At 36.6% G+C, this 21,761-nt stretch overlaps 3 protein-coding genes across 7 annotated transcripts in view; 2 read left to right on the top strand and 1 right to left on the bottom strand.

Annotated features, from left to right (window-relative positions):
- The window catches only part of LOC146470915 (uncharacterized), a 10,749-nt gene extending 4,830 nt beyond the window's left edge, over positions 1-5,919 (bottom strand). For 2 of the 3 annotated variants that reach the window (XM_085121416.1, XM_085121417.1), the window contains exons 1-2: positions 5,481-5,918; positions 1,487-1,804 (exon numbers count right to left, since the gene is read on the bottom strand). In XM_085121416.1, the coding sequence (XP_084977542.1) occupies positions 1,487-1,804; positions 5,481-5,775 (613 nt within the window). In that variant the 5' untranslated portion in view covers positions 5,776-5,918. Of the gene's footprint in view, positions 1-1,486; positions 1,805-5,480 lie in introns of all 3 variants that reach the window. The other variant, XM_085121418.1, reaches the window with a different exon arrangement.
- Positions 5,920-5,972: 53 nt separating this feature from the next.
- On the top strand, positions 5,973-14,661 carry LOC146470914 (vacuolar ATPase assembly protein VMA12-like). The gene is made up of 6 exons (XM_085121420.1): positions 5,973-6,221; positions 7,622-7,701; positions 8,605-8,694; positions 9,552-9,588; positions 12,979-13,091; positions 14,370-14,661. The coding sequence occupies exons 1-6, from the start codon at positions 6,008-6,010 to the stop codon at positions 14,445-14,447; spliced, it is 612 nt and encodes a 203-aa protein (XP_084977546.1). The 5' UTR covers positions 5,973-6,007; the 3' UTR covers positions 14,448-14,661.
- Positions 14,662-18,220: 3,559 nt separating this feature from the next.
- LOC146470911 (collagen triple helix repeat-containing protein 1-like) overlaps positions 18,221-21,761 on the top strand; it is a 45,190-nt gene continuing 41,649 nt past the window's right edge. For 2 of the 3 annotated variants that reach the window (XM_085121413.1, XM_085121414.1), the window contains exons 1-4: positions 18,743-18,838; positions 18,921-18,972; positions 19,757-19,800; positions 21,174-21,222. In XM_085121413.1, the coding sequence (XP_084977539.1) occupies positions 18,819-18,838; positions 18,921-18,972; positions 19,757-19,800; positions 21,174-21,222 (165 nt within the window). In that variant the 5' untranslated portion in view covers positions 18,743-18,818. Of the gene's footprint in view, positions 18,839-18,920; positions 18,973-19,756; positions 19,801-21,173; positions 21,223-21,761 lie in introns of all 3 variants that reach the window. The other variant, XM_085121415.1, reaches the window with a different exon arrangement.

Raw genomic sequence — 21,761 nt, 5'->3', positions numbered from 1 at the left:
ATCTTGCTAATTGTTTCTATCCGTAAAATTGTATTTATTTAGGGTTTTAACTAAGATGCCTTTTGAATTTGTTTTGTTAATTATGTAGTATTATCTTTGGAATTGTAACAAAAAATTTTTATTTTTGCCTGACCACCTGTGCCATAATTAAGCCGCTGGTTTCGGCATCCCATTGTAATCTCTAGTCTGAGCTATATCAAAAACTTATTATCAAAGCATTATTATTTTTTTAATAATCTTTGATTTTCTGATCAGTTTTATCTCAATAAATTATAAAATTTGATTTTGCATACGTATTTTGATCACTACACAATGACCTTCAGTTCAAGTGAAAAGATTATGCATTTAGGTAACTATATAAACTAAATTCGATTTTCGCGACTCTGCCCAATACGGAATATATTTTCTCCAAACTAGCTGTCATTATAAAGCTGTAATGCCGTCTCAAAATCGAATTTACTCTTTTATTGCGATACTAACATTTTGTTGGAGAGAATAAACAGATAAAGAATGTAATCTTGCACTGATTGGAAGAGAAATTTTTACTTCAGTCAAACTGGGCATGTAGCCATGGTAATATCCGTGTGCGGAATTTTTTCTCGAGGTGGGTTATTTGAATTTTTGGCTTTAATTTTTACATCAAAATAAAGAAAAGGCAAAATTTACAGTCCATAAAGCACATACCATTGATGAAATAAAGGAGCTAGTAGGTTTAAACATTTTACCAGCAAATTTTATTGAAAATTTGTTACTGCCATGAAATAAACAACAAAAGAAACAATGATGAATAAACCTCACAACTAGAAGCAAGAATAAAAAGAGCAACCATACAAGTACCCAAAAATGAAAACAGAGCATTGTTATCCTAGCTTAGATGCCATGAACCATGAAAGAGAACGCAGCAATTTTTTCTAGAGATATTTAGAGACATCAGAAAAGAAACAGATCCCTTTGCTTTGAAAATGCCATAATTTATTGGAATTTAAGCTCATTGTTATTTACCGTGCCCTTTTTCACACTCAAGATAGTCTTTCAAGTAAATTTCTCTTCATCGAATATATAATCACTCTTTTTCGCTTACCTTCAGGAAAAAAGTTGTATTCGCTGTATATGGTACATGTTCACCACAAAAATATATTATAAGTGGTCCTTGAACAGTGTCAGAAGCTTTGTAAACTCAAATGAAAAGAAATAAACAACACCATCCAACGTCGCATGTTCATTCACAGAGGTAAAATTTTAATTTGTGCGTGCCGAACCCATTTAAGTGCTGTGCTGTCATGCTTACATGACAGTTTTTAAGCCAATCAGAAACTGTCATTTTGAGACGACATTATCGCAAAATAACATCATCTCAGCTCAATGAGAAGATCCCCCAGGATCGGATAAAACTAATGTAACTGAAATCTATGCTACAATGTTACAGTTACTGTAAGTAATAATTATTATTTAATATCAAAGTAAACATATTAAGCAACAAATTTACCACCATCTGCAGGTTGTTGGAGCTCAATGCAGTACTTTTCAGCAAAGAAACGCTTGCCTACTGCTCTGTGGAGTAACGCCTGTGCCAGCCAGCTATACGTTGCATGAGTTCCATTCTTCTGTTTCCATAGCAACAGCATTTGATAACACCAATCATTCGGGTGCTCATGAGTTTCTTTAACGCCATCCAATGGAGTGTCCTCAAGCCCAAGCAGACGACCAACCCACATCCATTCTTTGCCAAGGTCAGCTGCAATGTTGAACAGGTCACTTGAGGATACTTCTCCACACTTGAGGTGTCCTTGTAAACTATGCATGTCTACAAAGCAAAAAAAAACAGGATTAATTGTAGGAAGTAATTGTATTAAAATAATTCAGAAGGGGATGATGATATCAACAGACATTTCCTCCCCTAAAGGTCCCTGTTCTTGTTGGCTTCTCTTGTCTAATGTGGCTAATTATTAAAAGAGGAATCCTGGACCCTCTGAAAAAGCTCTAGCCTCCCATGCAGTCGTTTTAAGGGGACTCGTATTACCTCCTCCCCACAAACGCCTGCTTACCGAAGCGCCACATTCCTTTCCCATTGTTTTACTCCCCAAGCACCCTAGCCAATCACCATCGGGTCATTGTCTGATGATATCAAATCAAATTGCTGGTTACGACGGCCGCTTCCATTTCCCGCAAGCTTTGTACAGTCTCTGGTACAGTCTTGAGAGATGCGGGAGTTAAGTTGGAGTATATATATTTTTCACTTCTGGAATGGCTGGTCATGGCTGAAACGCCAAAACAAATATCGAATGTGAATACAAGCGCTTCTTGTGCGACGTTATCTGCTGGGAGACTCAAAATCTTGGGGAAAGTGTAATCGATCTTCCCCGTCTGATCGAGTTGACAATCGGTGAAGATATCACCTCTTACGGGTGCGGAAACTCTGGAGCAGATTTGTTTGTTTGTACGAGGTGCCACAAGAGACTTACTTGATTCGAGAAAGCAAAGACGAATGTAGAAGGTATCAAGGGGAGATCTGCAGTATTTATCGGTCCATTAAAGGCTATTAAACAGAAAGTTAAACGACAAAGAGCGTATCAACTTGTGTTCGGCTCCTTGTGGAAAATGTCGCACGCGTACATGCCCCCGAACAAATTACAACAACAAAGTGAGTTTCAACTGCAAAATTTTTAAAGTTTACCGACATATCGGGTAATATTTCGGTTTCCTCCACAACGACAAGGTCGACAAGATTGAAGGCAAAGCTTCATAAATATTAAAGCGACTTTGCGTAACCAGTCGGCAAATTGACGAAAACATCGATATTTCCCGTCCTAAATTCTTTGATTGCAGTCAGTTGATAGGCATTTAAACGAGAAATTTTGAATGTGTGCTCAAAGTTCACGTAAGCTCGGTCGAGTTCTGTCTCCGCCGTGATGTTTTTCACTGTTCCCGCGAGAGGTGTTCTGAGGTCAAGGTCAACCTTCCAGATTTTAGAAGGTTCACTGTGATTGGCTTAGCAGCGGAAAGGAATGTGGCGCTTGGGTAAGCAGGCGTTTGTGGGGAGGAGGTAATACGAGTCCCCTAAAAACGACTGCGTGGGAGGCTAAAAAAGCTCAAGCTCTTTTTTAAAGGGAATGGTCAGCTCTTATATCCAGAAATGCCCCTAATGGCAAATTTGGTTATTTTAACAAAATCTTAAAACGGAATTGATGATTTGTCAGATTTGGCAACTGTGACAAATTTGGCAAAATTTCCTCAAATTAGCAAACTTATGCAAATAACTATGAAACACACAGAGGCTGCCAAAATGACAGTTTTGAGGATTTTGGCAAATGTAACAATCCTGGCAAAACTTCCTTAAACTAGCTCAACAGATTAAAACCAGCCATGTTAACGAATTTGATGATTTTGGCAAATTTGTCAAAAGAGATGGCACTGCCATTGGGGTGGGGTGGGAGAATCTACCTTTAAGTAGGTTGAATGTGTACCTTACCCCTGTGGGTATTGTGGAGTGAAATGTGTCAGGCTCAATTTCAAGTTGAGTTAGTAATGTGGATTGATGCCTACTGCAGTCAGGGCACAAAATTGTTATAATATTGAACTTAACTGTGGTCTTGCTCTACTGATGTCACCAGTCATGGCACTTATAAGCCAGTAGGTGAGTTCTGAGTGTTCAGATCAGCTTGCTGCTAGACTAAATAACTCTAGTTAGGAGATGGACCATTAGGAAAATGGTCATGGGGAAGGGTAAACTGCAAATTGTTTGTGCAGGATTCTTTTTGTGAGTGAAACCCTCGGTATGAGTTTCTTACAACTGAGGGTAAATAATCACTTTGCTCAAAATCTGCCATAATAACCATTTCTCACTGTACCTTGTTAGATAACCAAAGGATTGCCAATTCATTTTCAAATTTGCAACAGGCTAATAGGAAAATGAGCAACAAAATCAGATGCCTCAATTACATTAAATGGTGGAATTTAAAGAATTCTAATTAATATAAAAAATATGAGCCTCCTTGTTTATATTTCTTTTTATATGCTGCCCTAGGTTTTTGGACACTAATTCCCATTAGAATGACTCACCCCAGCCTACACAGGTTAAGAGACATGCAGTGGCCTAACACTTACTAGGGTGTTTAACTTGATCCAGATAAAGCGGTTTGAGGTTCGAAGCCTGGTTGTTCAGTTATTGTGTTTTGTCCATAGGCAGGACACTTTATTGGTGCCAAGTTTGAGAGGCATCACTAAAATATTTCCCGAGATATTCTTGATTTTCTTATTTATCTTTGAACTGAAACAATTTGTGCCGTCATCAATTTTTGAACAAAAACTTAAATATCTCTGGAGCGAAGGAAGATATTCAAAAAAAGAAAATGTCATTCTTGTTTCCTTTGAAATACCTATCAAATAAGCTTAAGTTAATTTTTACTTCATAGGCACTTTAAAGTGTAAATTTTTAAAGCAAAATTCATATAATTATTTTCATTGGATGCCTTGATTACTCTAGCAGGTTAGTTTCAACTCAGCCTAGAATAGCACTCAACCTGGACTAAAGACATCAGTCAATTTACATGACTCCAGCAAACCATATTTTAGTCATTCAGTTGTTCACATTAGGCCATGCATTTTCCCAGAATTAACATGACTTTTAAATATTTTTTATAATGATCACCATTAGTCTTTGGCAAAGTCAAGTGCTGGTCTGGTAGAATGGGTGCATGCTTTTTTCCTCAGTGGTGGGAGAAAAGAGGTTTTCAAGAACCCTATATCACCTTTGTTAGCAAATGGCTCACACAAAAGGGGCTTCAAATGAGCTTTTATTTTGTTAGCAAACATGACAAAAGCTACATGTATTGATTGAAGTTGAAAATTTACCTTTTAAGTGAGGCATTTGAGGGTAGGGCATCAGAACAGCTTTTTTGGCCCCAAGAGGGGGCAGTAATTTGAAGAAGCTAAATAAATTCTCTTCAAATAAGTAAATGTATGACCTGTTCCTGGAAGAGTCACCCCTCTCAGGCTGGTTTAGCCACCCTCGCAGATGTTTTTTTTGCACGTGTGACAAGCCAAAGCAGCATCTGCAAGGGAGGATACCTCAGGTTCGACTCTTGCAAATGACCAATTCCCGTAGGCGGCCACCAAATTTTGGCATTTTGGGTGGTCGCTTGCAGGAGGTTCGACTGTAGTATTATTGTTTATGTGTTCCCCTAGCAAATGAGGCTGTAATTAGTAGCCTTGGCGTGTATCCGCTGTTGATGGCCATGGAGGATTGCAACCTCAAATTAACACAGTATCAGCTCCAGGAATAGACCTTTATCACTCGGCGGCCATGTTGAGTCTCAGGGGAATTAAAACCTTTTTTTTTTTCCCAAGGCAAGCCTCGGCCAGACGCGAATTCGGTGCGAGGCTTGCCGCGCAAAAACAAAGCTTTTTATTCTCCTGAGACTCAACATGGTCGTCATGTGATAAAGGTCTATTAAGAACTGTAAAATTTCCTATTCACTTACCAGTTTTCAAAGTGTCTTGATTTCCCCCATCACAGTATTTTTCGGCTAAATCAACACGCAACAGTGGATGTCTTTTCAGGGCTTTCCCCAACACTTCATAAGTCGCATCGGATCCATTCTTCTGCTTCCAAACTTGCAGCATTCTGTAAGCCTGTTCACACACACCATTCTTTCTGTAATCTTCGCTGATTCCCTCAACTTCCCTCGAGAGCCCCAGCACATGACCGAGCTTTTTCCAATCACCGCATAAATCGCAAGCAAGTTCAATCGCGCAAATTCTCGAAACCGACTCCATTAGTCCATTGACTAACCCACAGACTGAGAAAAATGAGAGTGAAGAAAGTATTTCGAAGATTTTTCCTTACATGTACACACAATCCTTTGTTAACTTCCACCCTCCCAGCATAATCAACCTCACTTCCCTCACTTCCGGCTTTGCCGAATTTCTGAGCCGACGGTCAGATCAGATAGCCATTTATCAGTAGGTACTTGGTACTTCATGTAGATGTATCTTCTACTGAAACAAGATGGCGATCGATGTTGTCTTAACGAAGCACATCCAAGATTCCATTAGAGAAGCTATTAGAAATGAGCGTATTCCACATGATCTCGCAAACGAATTATCAGAGTATACAGAAAAATTTTTAGGTAAAAAGGAATCAGATTCTGTGGAGGATAAAGTGGCAATTCCGTTCAAATTACTGAAAAGACTTTGGGAATGTCTACGAGAAACGGAGAAAGGTAAGCTCAAATTAAAACCAAGCTGGAGAAGATACATAAATTATACAAGCAACTCTGTCATACTTATTAAACAATAATTCCACGAGCGCGCGTTGGATCTGAGATGGCTATAATCATCTCATATCCAATAAGCGCGAGTGGAATGGTAATTATTCCACTCGCGCTCGTTATTGGTAAAATCTTATTGCTAGATCTTGCTGATTTCGCTTTCCATCTATATAACTACACAACAACAGCGATAATAATGACAAAACAGTGGTTATGATTATTTTATTACTTCCGTTGAGGTATTAAATGAAACTGATTCAGCAAAAATTAATTATTATGTGCATGACTGTATTTTACTTACATAATCGAATTTGCAAGAATTGAAAGTACGACCCAGTGTGGCAAGCCAAAAAATAGGGGCACCCAACGGATCGTTTCGGTAAATTATCTGTTCGGAAGGCAGAATACGCGCCAGGGCTGAGTTGCTCCGGAAGCATGGTTAGCGCTAACCATTGATTAATAGGTATTAAAACCTATAGGTTGTCATGGCATTTAACCTGGGTTAGCGCTAACCATGCTTCAAGCAACTGGGCCCTGGTGTTTTCGGATTGATAAAAATGTCATAAGGTCAGCTAAGATTTTCAGAAAGGAAATAAGACCTAAGCTTTTTGGGAAATGGACAAAAATGCCCTTGTAATTTCGAAAAGATTCAAGTTCCCCTAGAATGACCGAACAGATAAAAATATAGGGCAGCTTTAAATGAATCTACAGAACTTTAAAGGCACTCCAGATAGCCTAAAATAGCGTTTCAAAGGATCTGAGAGAAAACTCCCATTGGGTGTCCCTGAAAAAAGAGGAACATTTTCATATTATTTGTGCCCACATACGTAGGTACAGTCGAACCTCGATTATCTGGACTCGTCGGGACCTCGGTAAATAGTCCGGATAATGGAGAGTCCGGATAATCGAAAATATGAATATTAATGAGATAGAAATGTAAACAAAATGTTACAGCAAAGAAAACATCATTTTAATTGTGAAATCTACACAGCCTGTATGTATTTACAAATAAAAACTTTAATTCAGGTATTGTCTCGTCGCACTTGCGAATTTTGAAAAGCGCACAGGATAAAACGCTGTTTCAACAGTCTTTTGAAAGGATTATTGGGCTTTTTGCTACTTTTAGTTTTCATGATCACAACTAATTAATATTCATGAAATAATTGGGACCAGAGAGAAAAGTCCGGATAATCAAATAGTCCGGATAATCGAGGTCCGGATAATCAAGGTTCGACTGTACTAGATATGTGCATGTGTGAAAATTATATTGGAAATTGTCACACACACATTCATGTTTCTAGACTTATTTTTAAATGATTGCAATAAATGTTTTTTTCCATCAATATTTTTAGATTTTAGTTCAAAACTATATTTACATGAGCTGCTGACGGGAAGTGAAGTTTATGTCCACCCTCTAAGATTACCAGAAAAGGTGAAAATGAAAACTATTAAAATGATATTAAATATTAATTAATGTTATAATTAAATATTAAAATATTGTTCTTTCACAGTCAAGTCTTATATTGATTAATTTTGATTTGCACATGTACATGTAAGTCATCAAGACTGACTCTCATAAAAGTGTAAAATACCCACTGTTGAAGACTGTATTGAATTTCAGTGTGGCCTGGTTGAAAAAGAAATAAATGCCTAGCCTGCAAACAGCAGACATATTTCCGGTCGTCGCTTCTCTCCGCCGGAGAGAAGTGACGACTGGAAATACGTCTGCTGTTTGCAGACTAATGTAATTCAGGTATTATTTTATTTTTAGAAATTTCAAGTAATAAAATATTGGCTTGTCCCTGTAAAAAGAAAGGTTTCAAAAATGTGGAAAAAATGTGAGAAAAAAGTGAAATTTCAAATACTGTCAATAGGTTTAGCTTATTCAGATGTATAATTTTTTGCAATATTTTGTAAGAACCTGATACATGCCACCATGTGCTAATTACAAGGAGAAGGAGAAATGTTAACCATCACCAGTAACTCATTCTTGAGTTTTTTGGGTAATAATCCAAGTCATCTTCAGTTGAATCGAGTACTATGTTTGTCCTTGTTCAGAATTTGATTGTGCTTGGTAATTTGATTTTTTTTTTTTTTTTTTTTTTTGATAATTTGATTAATTGTTTTAACATTCTTGAAGGTAGAAAGAGAAAACTTAACTTGTGTAAGAAAAACATGGTCTGGTTATGTCAGCGCAAAAGTCTGACAGATTTATGTGTGCTTCACTATGCCACAATGTCTGTAGAGCTGTACATTGTATTCAATGATACAGGTACGTTGTTGAGGTAAATGAATGAACTTTTTTTTAACCTTCTGCACGTTGTTTGTTGTGTAGAGTCCAGAACTGCTAGCTCGTCTAAAAAAGCTGAAAGATGAACAAGACAAGGCAAAGTATGATAACATGGTGGCAAATGTGGATAGGAAGGTACACCTATTATTTACAGTTATTATAAATAGAGAACTGTCAAGAGGAGTTAAATTAGTAAGAAATGAAATAGGTAAGTTTAGGGGATTTAGGATATGGATATTAGCATAGAGACCATTATTTTTACATGTAAGTACAACCGAGCGTTAAAAGGCATTAATCCCGCTTTTGCCAGTTCTATCAATTTTCAAAGAAGCTGCTTTTCATTTCCCAGAAAATTTAATTACCTATCCATACCAATGCAGTTTTCAAGTTTTTACATTTTAAGAACAGCCAAATTAATTTTACATATTTGTAAAATACTTAGGTAGTGGTGGTGGAATTAAGAGCTACATGAAATTCAAGCATTCACCCCAGAAACTTTTGGGAGTCTGTGCTCTACTTGAGGGATTGGGGAATACTTCATGAGATGAGGTGTTGGATGCAGGCATTCCAGGGTTCATTATTACTATGAGTCAACTTTGAGGAATGCATGCATGTGTGTTGTACAACAATCAACTTGACATTCAAGTTAGTACCCAGACACCCAATTTTTTCTGGATTAAGGCCAGTTTACACACTACAACAAATTATTTGTCAGCCAAATTTGACAGCCCTGTGGTGTCAGAGCATGAATCACATGTACAGTGTATATTTTACACTGAATCATAAAATCATAAGTCTGCCCAGATTCAGAGAAACCTTTGCAGTGCAACAGATTTTTATCAAGTTGGGCCTACATGTACACTCTCAACAAAGCATCCATGTGAATCAAAATTCAAAATCAAGATCCAAAACTGCCGGGCCGACAGTGTGTAAAGTGGCAATTAGATGATACTGCAGCTTAATTTGATTTTGCAATTTTTATTTTCACATAGTGGAATCAAAGTGATGGAATGCAACTGGGACATGAAGGTGACTATTATTTATTTATTTATTTATTTATTTATTTATTTATTTATTTAGTTAGTTAGTTAGTTAGTTAGTTAGTTAGTTAGTTAGTTAGTTAGTTAGTTAGTTAGTTAGTTAGTTAGTTAGTTAGTTAGTTAGTTAGTTAGTTAGTTAGTTAGTTAGTTAGTTAGTTAGTTAGTTAGTTAGTTAGTTAGTTAGTTAGTTAGTTAGTTATTTATTTATTTATTTATTTATTTATTTATTTATTTATTTATTTATTTATTTATTTCAGTCATGGCACATTCATTTTCAATGAAAGGCATAAACATGTACATCATATACAGGGTATCAACCAGAAGATGACTTTGCCTTAGTTGATTGCAATTAAATTCATTAATTCAGTGTAATGGGGCAACCCGAAACCCGAATTGTAAATCAGCTTTCATTTGTCGTGAACTTTCTATATTTACACTGTATATATTAAACAAAATGCCTGATGTCAATGCAGATGACAGGAAAACTAGCTTGCATGGCCAGTCACAAGACATGATTAATGTCAATACAATAGCCATAGTTGATTCACCATGTGCACCCACTAAGAACATAATCTGAGAGCTCACTAACGTTTTCCATAATTATTTCAGGCCCGTAGTCACTGATTAGTGTATAGAATAAGGCAACTCACAGGCAATAAATTATTTATTGTCTCAATACTGGGACCTACTGGGTATTCAAAGGCTTTTAACAGGCCATCTGATATTATGCGATGGTGCGATTTCGCACAATTGACCTCAAATCGCATCGGATTGCACAATTCGTAAAAAATCGCACAATTCACAAAAAATCGCACATTATTCTTAAATAAAAACCATAAATAAATGCCTTATCTGAAAAAATTACGCGTCTGCACTTAGTTTCAAGACGATTAAATTTCGAAAAAGCCCAGGAAACGTTCTAAAACCATCGAATTCACAAACAATCGAAGTTCAAGGCGTCATTTTCGTTTTTGTCAGTTTTGGGGCTTGGTGCTAGTTACACGGAATGCCCGCAGGGCAGGCCGTGTCTAGGTTTCGGTCGGGTATCTTTTTTTTTCTTCATCAAAGTCACAAATCGACAAATTAATTTATGCATTAAAATATGTCCTCCCCTAGTAGGGATGTATTAATCTGATTGTCTTCAACAAAAGCAGGCCAATCAAAATCTATTATTCGGGCAATGATATCACGAGAGAGGGGACCCACTCATCCCTACCTGTGTGACGTCAAATCATTATTTGATTTATTCATTAAACCTTGATTAAATTCTACCCTCTCCCAGAAGGGATTTATTGTTCTGGTTGTCTTGAACAAAAACAGCCCAATCAAAATCTATTATCGGCGCGTATATCACGAGGGAGGGGACCCACTTATCTCTACCTGTGTGACGTCAAAGCAAGTCATCATTTCGAAAAGATGTTTTTGTTCAATGGCGGCCACATGTACGAATTTAAGACTCTGATCTGCCGTTTTCAGAGAGAAAACAAACCTTTTTCAAGCGATAAATCGAAATAATAACTTCTAGGTAGTACTTGACAGTTGAAACGGTGCAAATTGGGAGAGTTCACAGCGAAGAAACTCCGCTTTCAAAAACAGATCAACTAATCAACGCGAAGGATTAGAGCTATAGGAGGCCAGGCCAGTTCAGCGGGGTCATGACGTTATTGCAGAGTTATTTCTGGTATGATTCCTAGTAACACAACGATAAGTATCACGCAATATATCTGAATAAAACCATTCAGACAATTATTTCAATTGCCAAGGGAGGATAGTTTTTAAACATCTGCGAAACATACAATGGGGTATAATTGGGGCTACATTAAGTATTCCGTGTTAATGCCATTAGCCGGGCATCTTGTTTTTTCATTCTTAAAGAATTGCCTATTGGTGCAACGCAAACAATTCTTCTCTTTGAGTTAGCCTATCAGGATTTGGTGATACAAATCCATCACATATGATCCTTCTGCAAAAGAAACAACAAAAAACTTTGAGCCAAGGTGGTGCATTATACCGCAGTGGAATTTGCCAAGGAACCGGGGAAACTTCAACGTGGCCGTTCGCTTTTTTTTCTTCGACCTAGTGTTACAAATTTGCATAATTGTTATCGAGATAATCTCAAAAGGCAATGTCACGTTTTCTTCATTTTCTATCAACTGATTTCGGATTGTAACAGTGTCTTCCTCTGACAGATGACTGGATTACTTGTTCACTAAACCAAGTTTTAACAGTGAAGGAAGCGAAACTAAAAGATTGCGGCTTTTTTGGCCGCTGTTTCACAAGCTGAGAATGGAAACACACACGATCGCTTTTAGCCCCGCTAAACCAGTATGCTGCATGCACAAAATTATGCTTGATTGTACCTTAATCTTTCAAATCAAAACTTCAAAAACAGCATTTTCTTGATTAAAAACGCTCAATACTTTTGGTTGTAATCGGCAAGGAACCGAGAAAACACTTAAAGAGCGAACTCTTTCCATCTCGATCATACATGTGCACACACTTGCGCACATCACTCCAACAAAAACGCAAACACAGTTGGCTGTGTCGCAGTGTTGGTTCCTGTAGAAAGGAACCGAACTGTGGCCTTGGATGAGATGTGTGAAAAACTTATCACGCGAAAAGTTCTTTGTTTCGCTGCCTTGAAAGTTGATGCACTCGACTCACGCCTGGATACTCGAACCTTTCGAGTTTCGAGGATCTAGTCACGAAGTTTGAGTTTCAAGTAATATATCAAACACGAGAAGGCGTGTTTCATCAGATTTTTTAAACGACTTCGAGATGTTTGGATATGTGATGAAACACTTTCGAGTGTTTGATATGGCTTCTCAAATGATCAATAATTCTTGGAGAAATTCAAGGCTAAAGTTGGCAAAATTTTATGGCAATTAGGATCACATATCCAAACCACGGTCACGGTAGTGATTTTCTTTGTTTTCTCTTGATGAATTATTAATGAGTTCGAGAAGGGACTGTCAACTTACATTTGCACGGTACTGTATGTGTCATAATTAAATTTTTATATCCCAATTCACTCGTAATTGCTTATTTTTTGTCCCTTTATGAAAAAATCGAGGCTAAAGCAGCATTAAAGTGGTTTACTTTCTCAGAATTCTAGGAAAACAAGCTTAAAATAGTTGAGGGAAAAATCGCATAATTTGCATAATTTACCGCATAATAGTCCTTTCTTATCGTACAATCTACCCTGAAAATATTGCACAATATCAGATTTTTTATCGCACCCTAACAGATGGCCTGTTTTAACAGCAGTAGCTGGGGTTTTTTTTGTCTTTTTTTTTTTGTAATGTGTTTATGTTGTTTTTTTTTTTTAAGTAGTTGTTTCAGCTACTTAAGTGTCTTAATTTTTTAATTTTATTTTCAGTTCGCTCTGGCAGCAAACAGTTGGCATCTATTATCAATTTCCTTTTGTCAATAGTGGCAGCATTTGCTTTTGGTTTTATTGCAACTCAATATGCCTTCTCTTCTGAGTCTGTGGTATGTACAATTGGAAGACTTGCGTTACTTCACCTTACTTATTTAAGTGCTGCTCTTTCTGCCATCAGACCAAGAAGTAATTGCTGAATGCTCATTTCTTGGTTTGTTCATACTTTGGAACGAAGCATTAAATAATTATTATAGGCTGAGATTGAAATAAAATGCCTGTAACTTGTTAGGTTTCTTATCTAAATGGTTCAATGCCGCAATATTATTATTTGAGCAGCCAATTGCTACCAAGTTATGTAGATGCTAGTATTGCAGGGCAAAAGTCTGGCAAAAGCGAAAAAGTTTCATTTAGACAAATTCAATGATCAAGCCTGAGTCACTAGACAACACTTGCACATGTACAGTCGGTAATTTATTCTCACAAGGATTTTATTCAGTGACTTCCAAGGAAGTTATAACTTACAGTACATAGCACATACTAAACACAGTCAAGCCACACTTCAGGGCCGCACACATGTAAGCTGAGTAATGTTGGACAGCATGTCAGCTGTAATAAACAGCATCGCCAAGGGGGACTGTGGTATGGCTTTTTATTAAATCAGGATTTTACCAACAGACTCAAAAAGTTAGAACAACTTTGTAGCATATTCAATTAACATTCTTCAAGTACTTAACTTTCATTTGAATAGTCTTATACACATGTGCAAAGGTGAAACCACCTTATACAGCATTATAAAATATTAATAGTAACGACCTTCAGTTTTGACTATGAGTACAAGATTGAGTATGAGCATGACTTTTCAAATCTAGTTTGTGTGGTTTAAACAACCGCTTGTCATACCAATCATGTTTCTTAGGTCTTCTTATATTCTGGTAAACAGCGAGAGGAGTGAGAGTTCTGTGGATGTGACTAATTTGAAATTTGAAACTCATACTCGTACTTGACTCTGATTGGAAGGTCCCCAGTAACACAGGAAAGTAATGCTTAGTAGTTTTTGTTACCTTGACTGGTCTCACTTTAGAGTTTTATCCAGAGACTTAGGTGTTTACATTCTCTCAAATGTTCGGGCAACCTTGTACAGTATACTATTATAGTAAGTAGTATCGTGAGAAAGTTCAGATCAATTTACTTCGATTCAATGTTTGCCGGCACACTTACGATTCTTCACGGCATAGCTACATGTAACCAGCATCACGGGAACGTTTTGCTCAGTAGCTTTCATTTGAATGGCCAAGATGTTAGAGTTATGTCAATTAAAAGATCAAGGGGTTCCATGGTGACTCGCTTAAATATGTCATAATTTGTTTTTTTCTTTGTTTATCTTGCAGAGAGTGATTCTAGGAGTCTTAATGGCTTTCACTGTAGCAATTGCAGAATTGTATTTTATGGCTAGAGTAGAAATTTGATATTGTTAAAAAGGCCCTTTTTTGTTTGTGAGTTGTTTTCTTTGTTTTGTTTTGTTTTTGTTTTTTTTTTCGTTGCTGTTTTTTGTTTTTGTTTTTTGTTTTTTTGTTTTGTTTTTTTTTTTTTTGGTTTTTGCAATTAAATAATTTGACCTAAATGTACAACTGGTGTATATAAAATGTATAAAGCAAATTAAAATATTGTTATAAGAAAAAATCACTGTACAGGTGTATATTGTTTGTAAGATCTGTATGTTAGGAGTTTACTTTTGGTTTTGTCTTGTGATACTCCGTTGATGTTCGGAGTATAGATAGGCTTTTACTTTAATGTGGAATCAAAGTAACTTGCATTGGCCTTTAATTACTTGACTCTCGGCGACTGGTCAAAAATTTGTAGGCCACTTTCTGAACTAATCAAGAAGAAATCAAGCCAAAATCAATGGTGACTTTCCCGGACGCATTTTCCTGCACTTTTACAGTGCTGTTATTTACCCCAAGTACACTACAGTTTCATTCAAAAATGATTCACTGTTTGTTGTTTACTTCTGTTGTGATTGTTAAGAACGATGACTTTGGTTCAGTTAATGCTTGAGGTTAAAGAGGAGTGCTGATGGGAGGGGGTCAGGATGGGGGATTTATACGAATTATTCGGAAGGGACCCCTGTGACTGACATATTATGTTGTTGTTGTTATTATTATTATTATTATTATTATTATTATTATTATTATTATTATTATTATTATTATTATTATTTATTTTTTTTTTTTTTTTTTAATTTTAAAAAAAGAAAAAAACAAATGTCATAAAGTTACAATAATATTCTTTTGAAATTAATTAAGTATTCTTGTTCTGAGAAACAAAAAGGCCCATAGCGTAGACTGCACAGACTCCTGTCTGGCCCTTGCTTGGAAGAAAGCACCATGGGAACAGTACTGGCAACGAAAATGAAAGTTGATACGCCATTTTACAGGCTTGTTGCTTGAAAAAATCTCGGAATTCTTAGTTTGGTATTCGCCAATCGATAATCACAGAAAAGTGTTAGAGAATCATCAATTGCCATCCATTATTATTTCTAGTTTTTCCGGCTCAGAATTGAACCGAAAAGTTTAATGATTGGCTCTTTAGAGTTTCGTTCAAAGCATTGCTTGTAATATTTTCAACTTTCCTCAAAGAATATATATTTTTATTTTCTTCCCAGCCAGTTTCAGTATTGATACACTTAACCAACTCTGCGGACAGCCACAAGTGTATCATCGAGGATCCGTCTTCGCTGTTTTGTAATTAGTTTTATGCTGTTTTTATCGATCGTCTTTGCCATTTACTAACAATTGAGCTTTGAGAAAAAACACCCCCATTCGATTGATACAAATTTTTCGAGGAGTTTTCCACAGTTCTGAATATCAGTTAAACAAAAAAAACCTTTTCTTCATGTCTTAAATGATGAAAACGTCCTATTCCTAAAACTCACCACGGTTAAAAATGGCACGGTCGTCAACAATGGCGGGGGGCCATTGCCCCCCCGCCCCACTTCCCTTTTTTTGTCCGTTTAGCAAAGATGCGGTGTCCAAATCAAAGATCGGTCGGTCGGAGAAAAAATAAACGAAAAGAAGAATCTGGGTATGTCCAGAAATGCACGGTAATGAGATGCATGCACTGTATGATAGACGTCACAAGGTGTCCCCTAATCTTAATTCTCAGTAAAACGCAAATAATTCTGTCGAACATGAAGTCATGAAAATGATCATGACAAAAGGCATGTCTCATGTTAAGTACCCATATTCAGGGTTAGGTGCATCTCCGAACATAAGTGAGAATCTGAAACTATGAGACGCAGTAGTAACTTAACATCTGAAAACGCTGATGTGAAAATCTCAAAAAGGCGGAAGAGCAAAACGGTGAGTTTGACGAAATAAAGTATTACCATGAAAAATGAAACAAACACACATGACGTGGCCATAATAAAGTATAAAGACATGAATTTAACTGAAATTAAACTTTTGCTCCTGATCTCCGTAAAAACACTTTATTACAGCAAATAATCAGTTCAGTGTCCTCCCAGATAACTCCCTCAGTAAGCTCTTTCGTATTGTTTCATCAGCCGTATAGATCCTAAACTTACCGTAAGCAGATAAAAGGTCATTAAGCTGCACAGCGGCGAACGCCAGTGTAATTATGAAAGAAGTATAGTTTTGGTGGTTAACATGGCTGTTCTTATTTCCTGTGTCAGATAAAGAGAATAAAAAGTATTCAAAATCCTCAGAAGAAACTATTGTTTTTACACCGATTAATTAGTGGAGTCTTGATAAACTCAAACAGAAACATCGCAGCATATTTAAATAAATCCAAATAAAAGAATAGATATACTTGAAAAAGAAGATATTGAAATAGTCTTAACAGATGAAGTACTGTCCTAGGCTCAGAGTGAAACTGGAAATTACTTTTCGCCGAATTGACCAAACTTCCGTTTTGCACTCGCTTTTCTTTTGTCTCTGAATCAAAAATAAACACTTTTTTTAACCTCTTGGAAAGTGATATTAGTGGTTAGTTGTAAGTCTTCCTACCAGTGATTTGTTGTACTTTGCTTCCGTTACAACTGTAATTTGAGTTTGCCACATAAAAGTTTTTCTAACGGGACAAAGAATTCTGCCCGGAACAAACACTCGCATGTCCAATGGTATCTGAGTTCGCACATCACTAACGTTCGTCGAACAACTAATGGAATCACATTTTTTTTTTGTTAAAAAGAAGTTCAAGCGTATTAAACTGAGCAACATGTTTGATCTGGTTTGTATGGGTCATGGCTTCTGTGGTGAAATCTCCAACAAAAGGAAGAGCACAATTGTGAGTTTGACAAAATAAATTACTATGAAAATGAAACGTACAGACAAAGCGTGGCCTGTTTTGCATGACAAAAAGCCTGGATCCCTTCTTTTAATGCATTGCTATGAGATCCTAAAAACAGAACCTGAGATCTACTGTCTGGTGAGCTCTATCAAAGGATCAAATGGACGTTCATATTGAAGGTGAGTAAAGTGGAATTATTATCTCTGCAACGTTTAAATTCTGTTTTTCGAAAACAAGTTCCTGGTAGAAACTACGCTGGTTTAAATCTTGGCGAATTAACTTAAGTGGTCCTCTCTGAGCAAAGTTAGGTTTGCCGGAGAACAGAGTTTGAAGCATAGTTACTTCAAAAGTAGTTGAATTTTTTTTTTTTTTAATTTTTATTTTTTTTTTTCTTTATTTTCACTTGACGACAAGATAAACGCTATCACGTCATTTGAACTGCACATTGCTAACATTCATCGAACAACATAACGTTCAAGCTCATTAAATTGAACTAAGAAGAACGCTGCTAACATCGGTGAACCCAGACTCCTCTCTGTTCCTTGCTTGAGAAGGCATATTGAAAAAAACGCCCTTAGATAGGTTCGTTGCTTGGCAACAGCTCTCACGAACGCGCGCTCATTGTATTGAAATTAAGTTTGACAACGAGGCCAAAAAGACGCAAACAAAGGAAACTGAATAAATTATTTATTTCTGTTAGATGTTTGTGTCCTTTGGACCTCGATATCAAGTTGAATTTTTTATCAAGTTTGAATATTTCGATTGGAAACACAAATCAGTTTTAATGTAACTTTTATCAAACTATTTCAATTCCTAAAATTTACTTTCAAACGGCTTTTATAGCCAGGCTATTATTTTTACCCTTTTATGTCACTACAGTTCGCGGGAGTATTCAAATTTAACACCACGGTGTGTGCGGCAGAATTGCAAAACAGACAAACGACTAGCACTGTTTACACTTGAAAGCTGACGTGTAAGACATTCCTCCATGTTCAAGACTGGTCCATTTTATCGATGTTCTATTATTCCCCGTGAGTCATTCGAGAGCCCATGGAAATAATCGACAAAACGAAGTTTCCCGAAGATGATAAAATCCATTTCAAAAACATTCAAGGCATTTGTGGGAATTTTCAATTTTTTAAATACGTTTTGGAAACATTTGCTGTTATTAAATTCTCCCCGTTTGTGCCTCTGTATCTTTGTAATAACAACAAAAATTGTGTAAATCATCGGTCAAAGAGCTTAACTGAAAAGAATTGTTTCCCTGCTGAATGACTTCCGTCGAGTGCTTTTGGAGGACATTGCGTAACAAACAGTCGGAGCCGTTCTATTGGACAATTTGGTGACTACGGAAAACAAAATCGATCTAGCGAATAACGTCACTTGTTAGAATAAAGCTGTCTCGGAGACAACGTTTTGCATATATTGGTATTTTCGCAAACTTGATCGGACGAGAACCTCATTATATGCAAAGAACACTGCGGAACACAAACTGTTTTACTTCCATTTTTTAAAAGCCTTACCTGGAAATGGGGGAGATTTTAACGATGTAAGTTCACAGTTTTGTCGCTATTGTGATATTTTACTATTTATCTTTTTTGTAACATTCCATTTTTTCCCTCCGAATTCAGATATTTATTCCCTCTCTCACAAGCCATTGCCGATGATGAGCCATTTCTCAAGGTAAACAATAGTTTCTCTCTAAATCCTATATCCGTGAAAAAATTAAACGAATAGGATCTTCAATTCCTGCTGAATCACTACAGGTTTCCAAACACAGATACTCTGAAAAGAACTTGTGCATTCCTCAGCAAATATTGGCTGATTTGTTTGTGCAATTAATAACATAATTCGTGTCATCAGACGGAAAGTTAGATGTCTTGCAATATGGATAATTGAAGCGCAATTTTTTGACCGGTTGCTTGTAGACTATTTTACATGTAAACAATTTGGCCATCAGTACCATCGGCCGCCGTTCTTAGCTTTTCTAGTCGTACACTCGATGTCCTAATACATTTTCTCTGACTCATTCATAGCTTTAGATTTCCGTCAAGAAAATCGTGCAAATTTGACCAGGAAAACTGTCTCGGCGGCTCCCAGTTGAACTTTCTGTGAAATCAACCGAGTAAAAAGTACAAGTTTCAGGATAGTGTCTTTGGTGGACCTTTCATGACACGCGAAAAAAAATGAGGCGAAACTGGCCCGCGCTGGGTGTGGAATTTTATGAAGCAAAAACGGCTTCAGACAACTTTTGCGTATGTTGATATTTTCAGAAACAACCTTACTATATGCAGAGAATACGAAACAGAAATTGTTTTTCTTCCGTTCTTTTGAAAAAAAAAAAGGCAAGTGAAAATTTGGAAATTTTTACCGTTCATGTAAGTTTCCAGTTTTGTGGTATCTGTAACACTCAGGTTATTCTCTACTTTTTTTTTATCTAACATCCTGTGTCTCCTTTACCGTTTAGATATTTATTTCCTCTCTCACAAGCAACGCCGGCGACGAGCCAAGGTAAATAAAGCATTTTCCTAATTAAGTTCAACAGTTTCTCTCTAAATTTCTCTCGGCAGCCGAAAAAAAACAATAATAATGACAATAGTAATAATACGGAAAGGCCTTTCGACTGAATCATAGATTCCAAACACAGATACTCGGATAAGCTGTTGTGTGTTCCGTAGTAAAGGCTAAAGTTATTCATACCACAATTATCATCAGCTCATTTTCAAGCAAAAGGAAATAAAAGTAGATGTCTCTGAATGTGGATAAATGGTACTCGGTTTTATGACCGGATGCTTAGCTTGTACCGTCGCTCGCCAAATTTTATTCATTTCCGGCTCTAAAACTGATTCAAAAAAATCGTGCCGATTTGTCCCTCAAACATTTCGCCGTTAAATTTTTGTCATATCCAAGGGGTTAAGATTGTAAAACCTTAAGCCAGCTGTAATTTTTGCGCAAAAATTTTCAATGAAACCGGCGCGAAAGAAAACAAGTATTAGGGGATACGGAATTTTATGAAGGGAAAAAGGCTTGAGTTGAGAAATTAATCCTCCTCAACTTCGGCCTAGCTGTAAAATATTTTTGTAAAATCTCGTACTCAGTAAACAAATATAACTTCTTCTGAACGAGTCTGTGATGACAATGGGCCTGTTTTAAAATTCTCTCTTTGGCGTTGTTAATGATTTGTTGATACCAAAAGCTTAAGGACTGCATTGTCAGTTTTGTAATTTCCTCGTTCATGCTTTAAAATCTATTAAACAGAAAATATAAATCTTGGCATTCTTTTTTACGGTAAATAGTAAATTAAGTTTTAAAACAACCAAAAAAAGTGTCCAAGCCTTGAACTGTGTGTATGGTACAGTGATAAATGTAGTAATTATCGTTGATACAATGATGTGTGCTAGACAGTATCCGAGCTAGGCCAGTTGCAGTTCTCTTACAGTCGATAAAAAAGTAAAATAATCTGAAGACTAAGAAGAACGTTTAAATTATAATTTGGTCACCAGCTCAACAGGTATTTTATTTTGCTCCTTAGATTTTTTCCCTATGTTTTGAAACTGTTTTGATATTCAAAGAAGGTAGAAAATCATGACTCAGCAATCTAGAAAGCAGCGCGTACAAAAACAGGAACGACAGACCCTACACCATTGGACGAATCGGTAACTGAACGAAAAGGTCTGGTGACTAACGTTTCACAAACTTGTTCTGACGAGAACCTCATTAAACAATGTAGAGCAGAGTTTTGTCAAGCGAAAAAATTATTTCCTCGATCTACGACAAGAAAGACTGAAAAAGCTAACGGTGTAAGTTTGTTGTTGTATTGTTGACTACGTAGTTTCTTTTTTCGTCAGTTAAAAAATCTTACATTTCTTTCTCCTCAATTTCAGCGTCTTGTCGAGTATCGTTGGACAGACCAAGTGCTGTGTTGCTTCAAAGGTAAATTGTTAAACTCAGATGCTGTTAAGTATCGTCTAAAGCCTCAAAGAAAAAAACAAAGGCCATATCGGCAGGCTGAACCAATTTTGATATAAAACTCCGAGGGGTTATATTTTGCCTGCTGTGCTTTCCTAATCTTGAAACTAACGTTCGATTTTCTGCATCAAAAAACTTCAAATCGCAATTAAAATTATACAGTTCGCATTAAACTCTTGAGGAGATAAATCAAAACTGGCCCCTCGGTATCATATAATATAACAATTCTTCAGTGTCAATACTAATCCGTTCTCTGACTCAGAAATGGCAGTGTAGCGCGTTACAGAAAACTATTGCAATTCAACTGTAACTATTTAATTGTCTCTCGCGGATTTTACCGACGTTTATTCCAGATTGGTCCTATTATCTTTGTAAGTATGCTGTACTTTTAAGTGAATTTAATCTCAGTAGTGTCGGTAGACTAGATTGAATTGAAATAACTACAGCGTGGCATTTTGTGTTTTTCAATTTACTTTACTATTATTTTCGTGGTAAATTAGCGA

The sequence above is a fragment of the Pavona decussata genome, unplaced genomic scaffold (assembly GCF_977016875.1).
Source record: "Pavona decussata unplaced genomic scaffold, jaPavDecu1.1 SCAFFOLD_109, whole genome shotgun sequence".
Lineage (NCBI taxonomy): Eukaryota > Metazoa > Cnidaria > Anthozoa > Scleractinia > Agariciidae > Pavona > Pavona decussata.
Note: the sequence above shows the minus strand (reverse complement) of the source record. Positions and strands in the feature narration are given on the sequence as shown.

Coding starts and splice junctions, on each gene's coding strand:
- LOC146470914 (XM_085121420.1), top strand. CDS start 6,008: ATGGCGATCGATGTTGTCTTAACGAAGCACATCCAAGATTCCATTAGA. Junction 7,702..8,604: donor CTCTAAGATTACCAGAAAAG/GTGAAAATGAAA, acceptor TTTGTTGTGTAG/AGTCCAGAACTGCTAGCTCG. Junction 9,589..12,978: donor AATGCAACTGGGACATGAAG/GTGACTATTATT, acceptor TTTTATTTTCAG/TTCGCTCTGGCAGCAAACAG.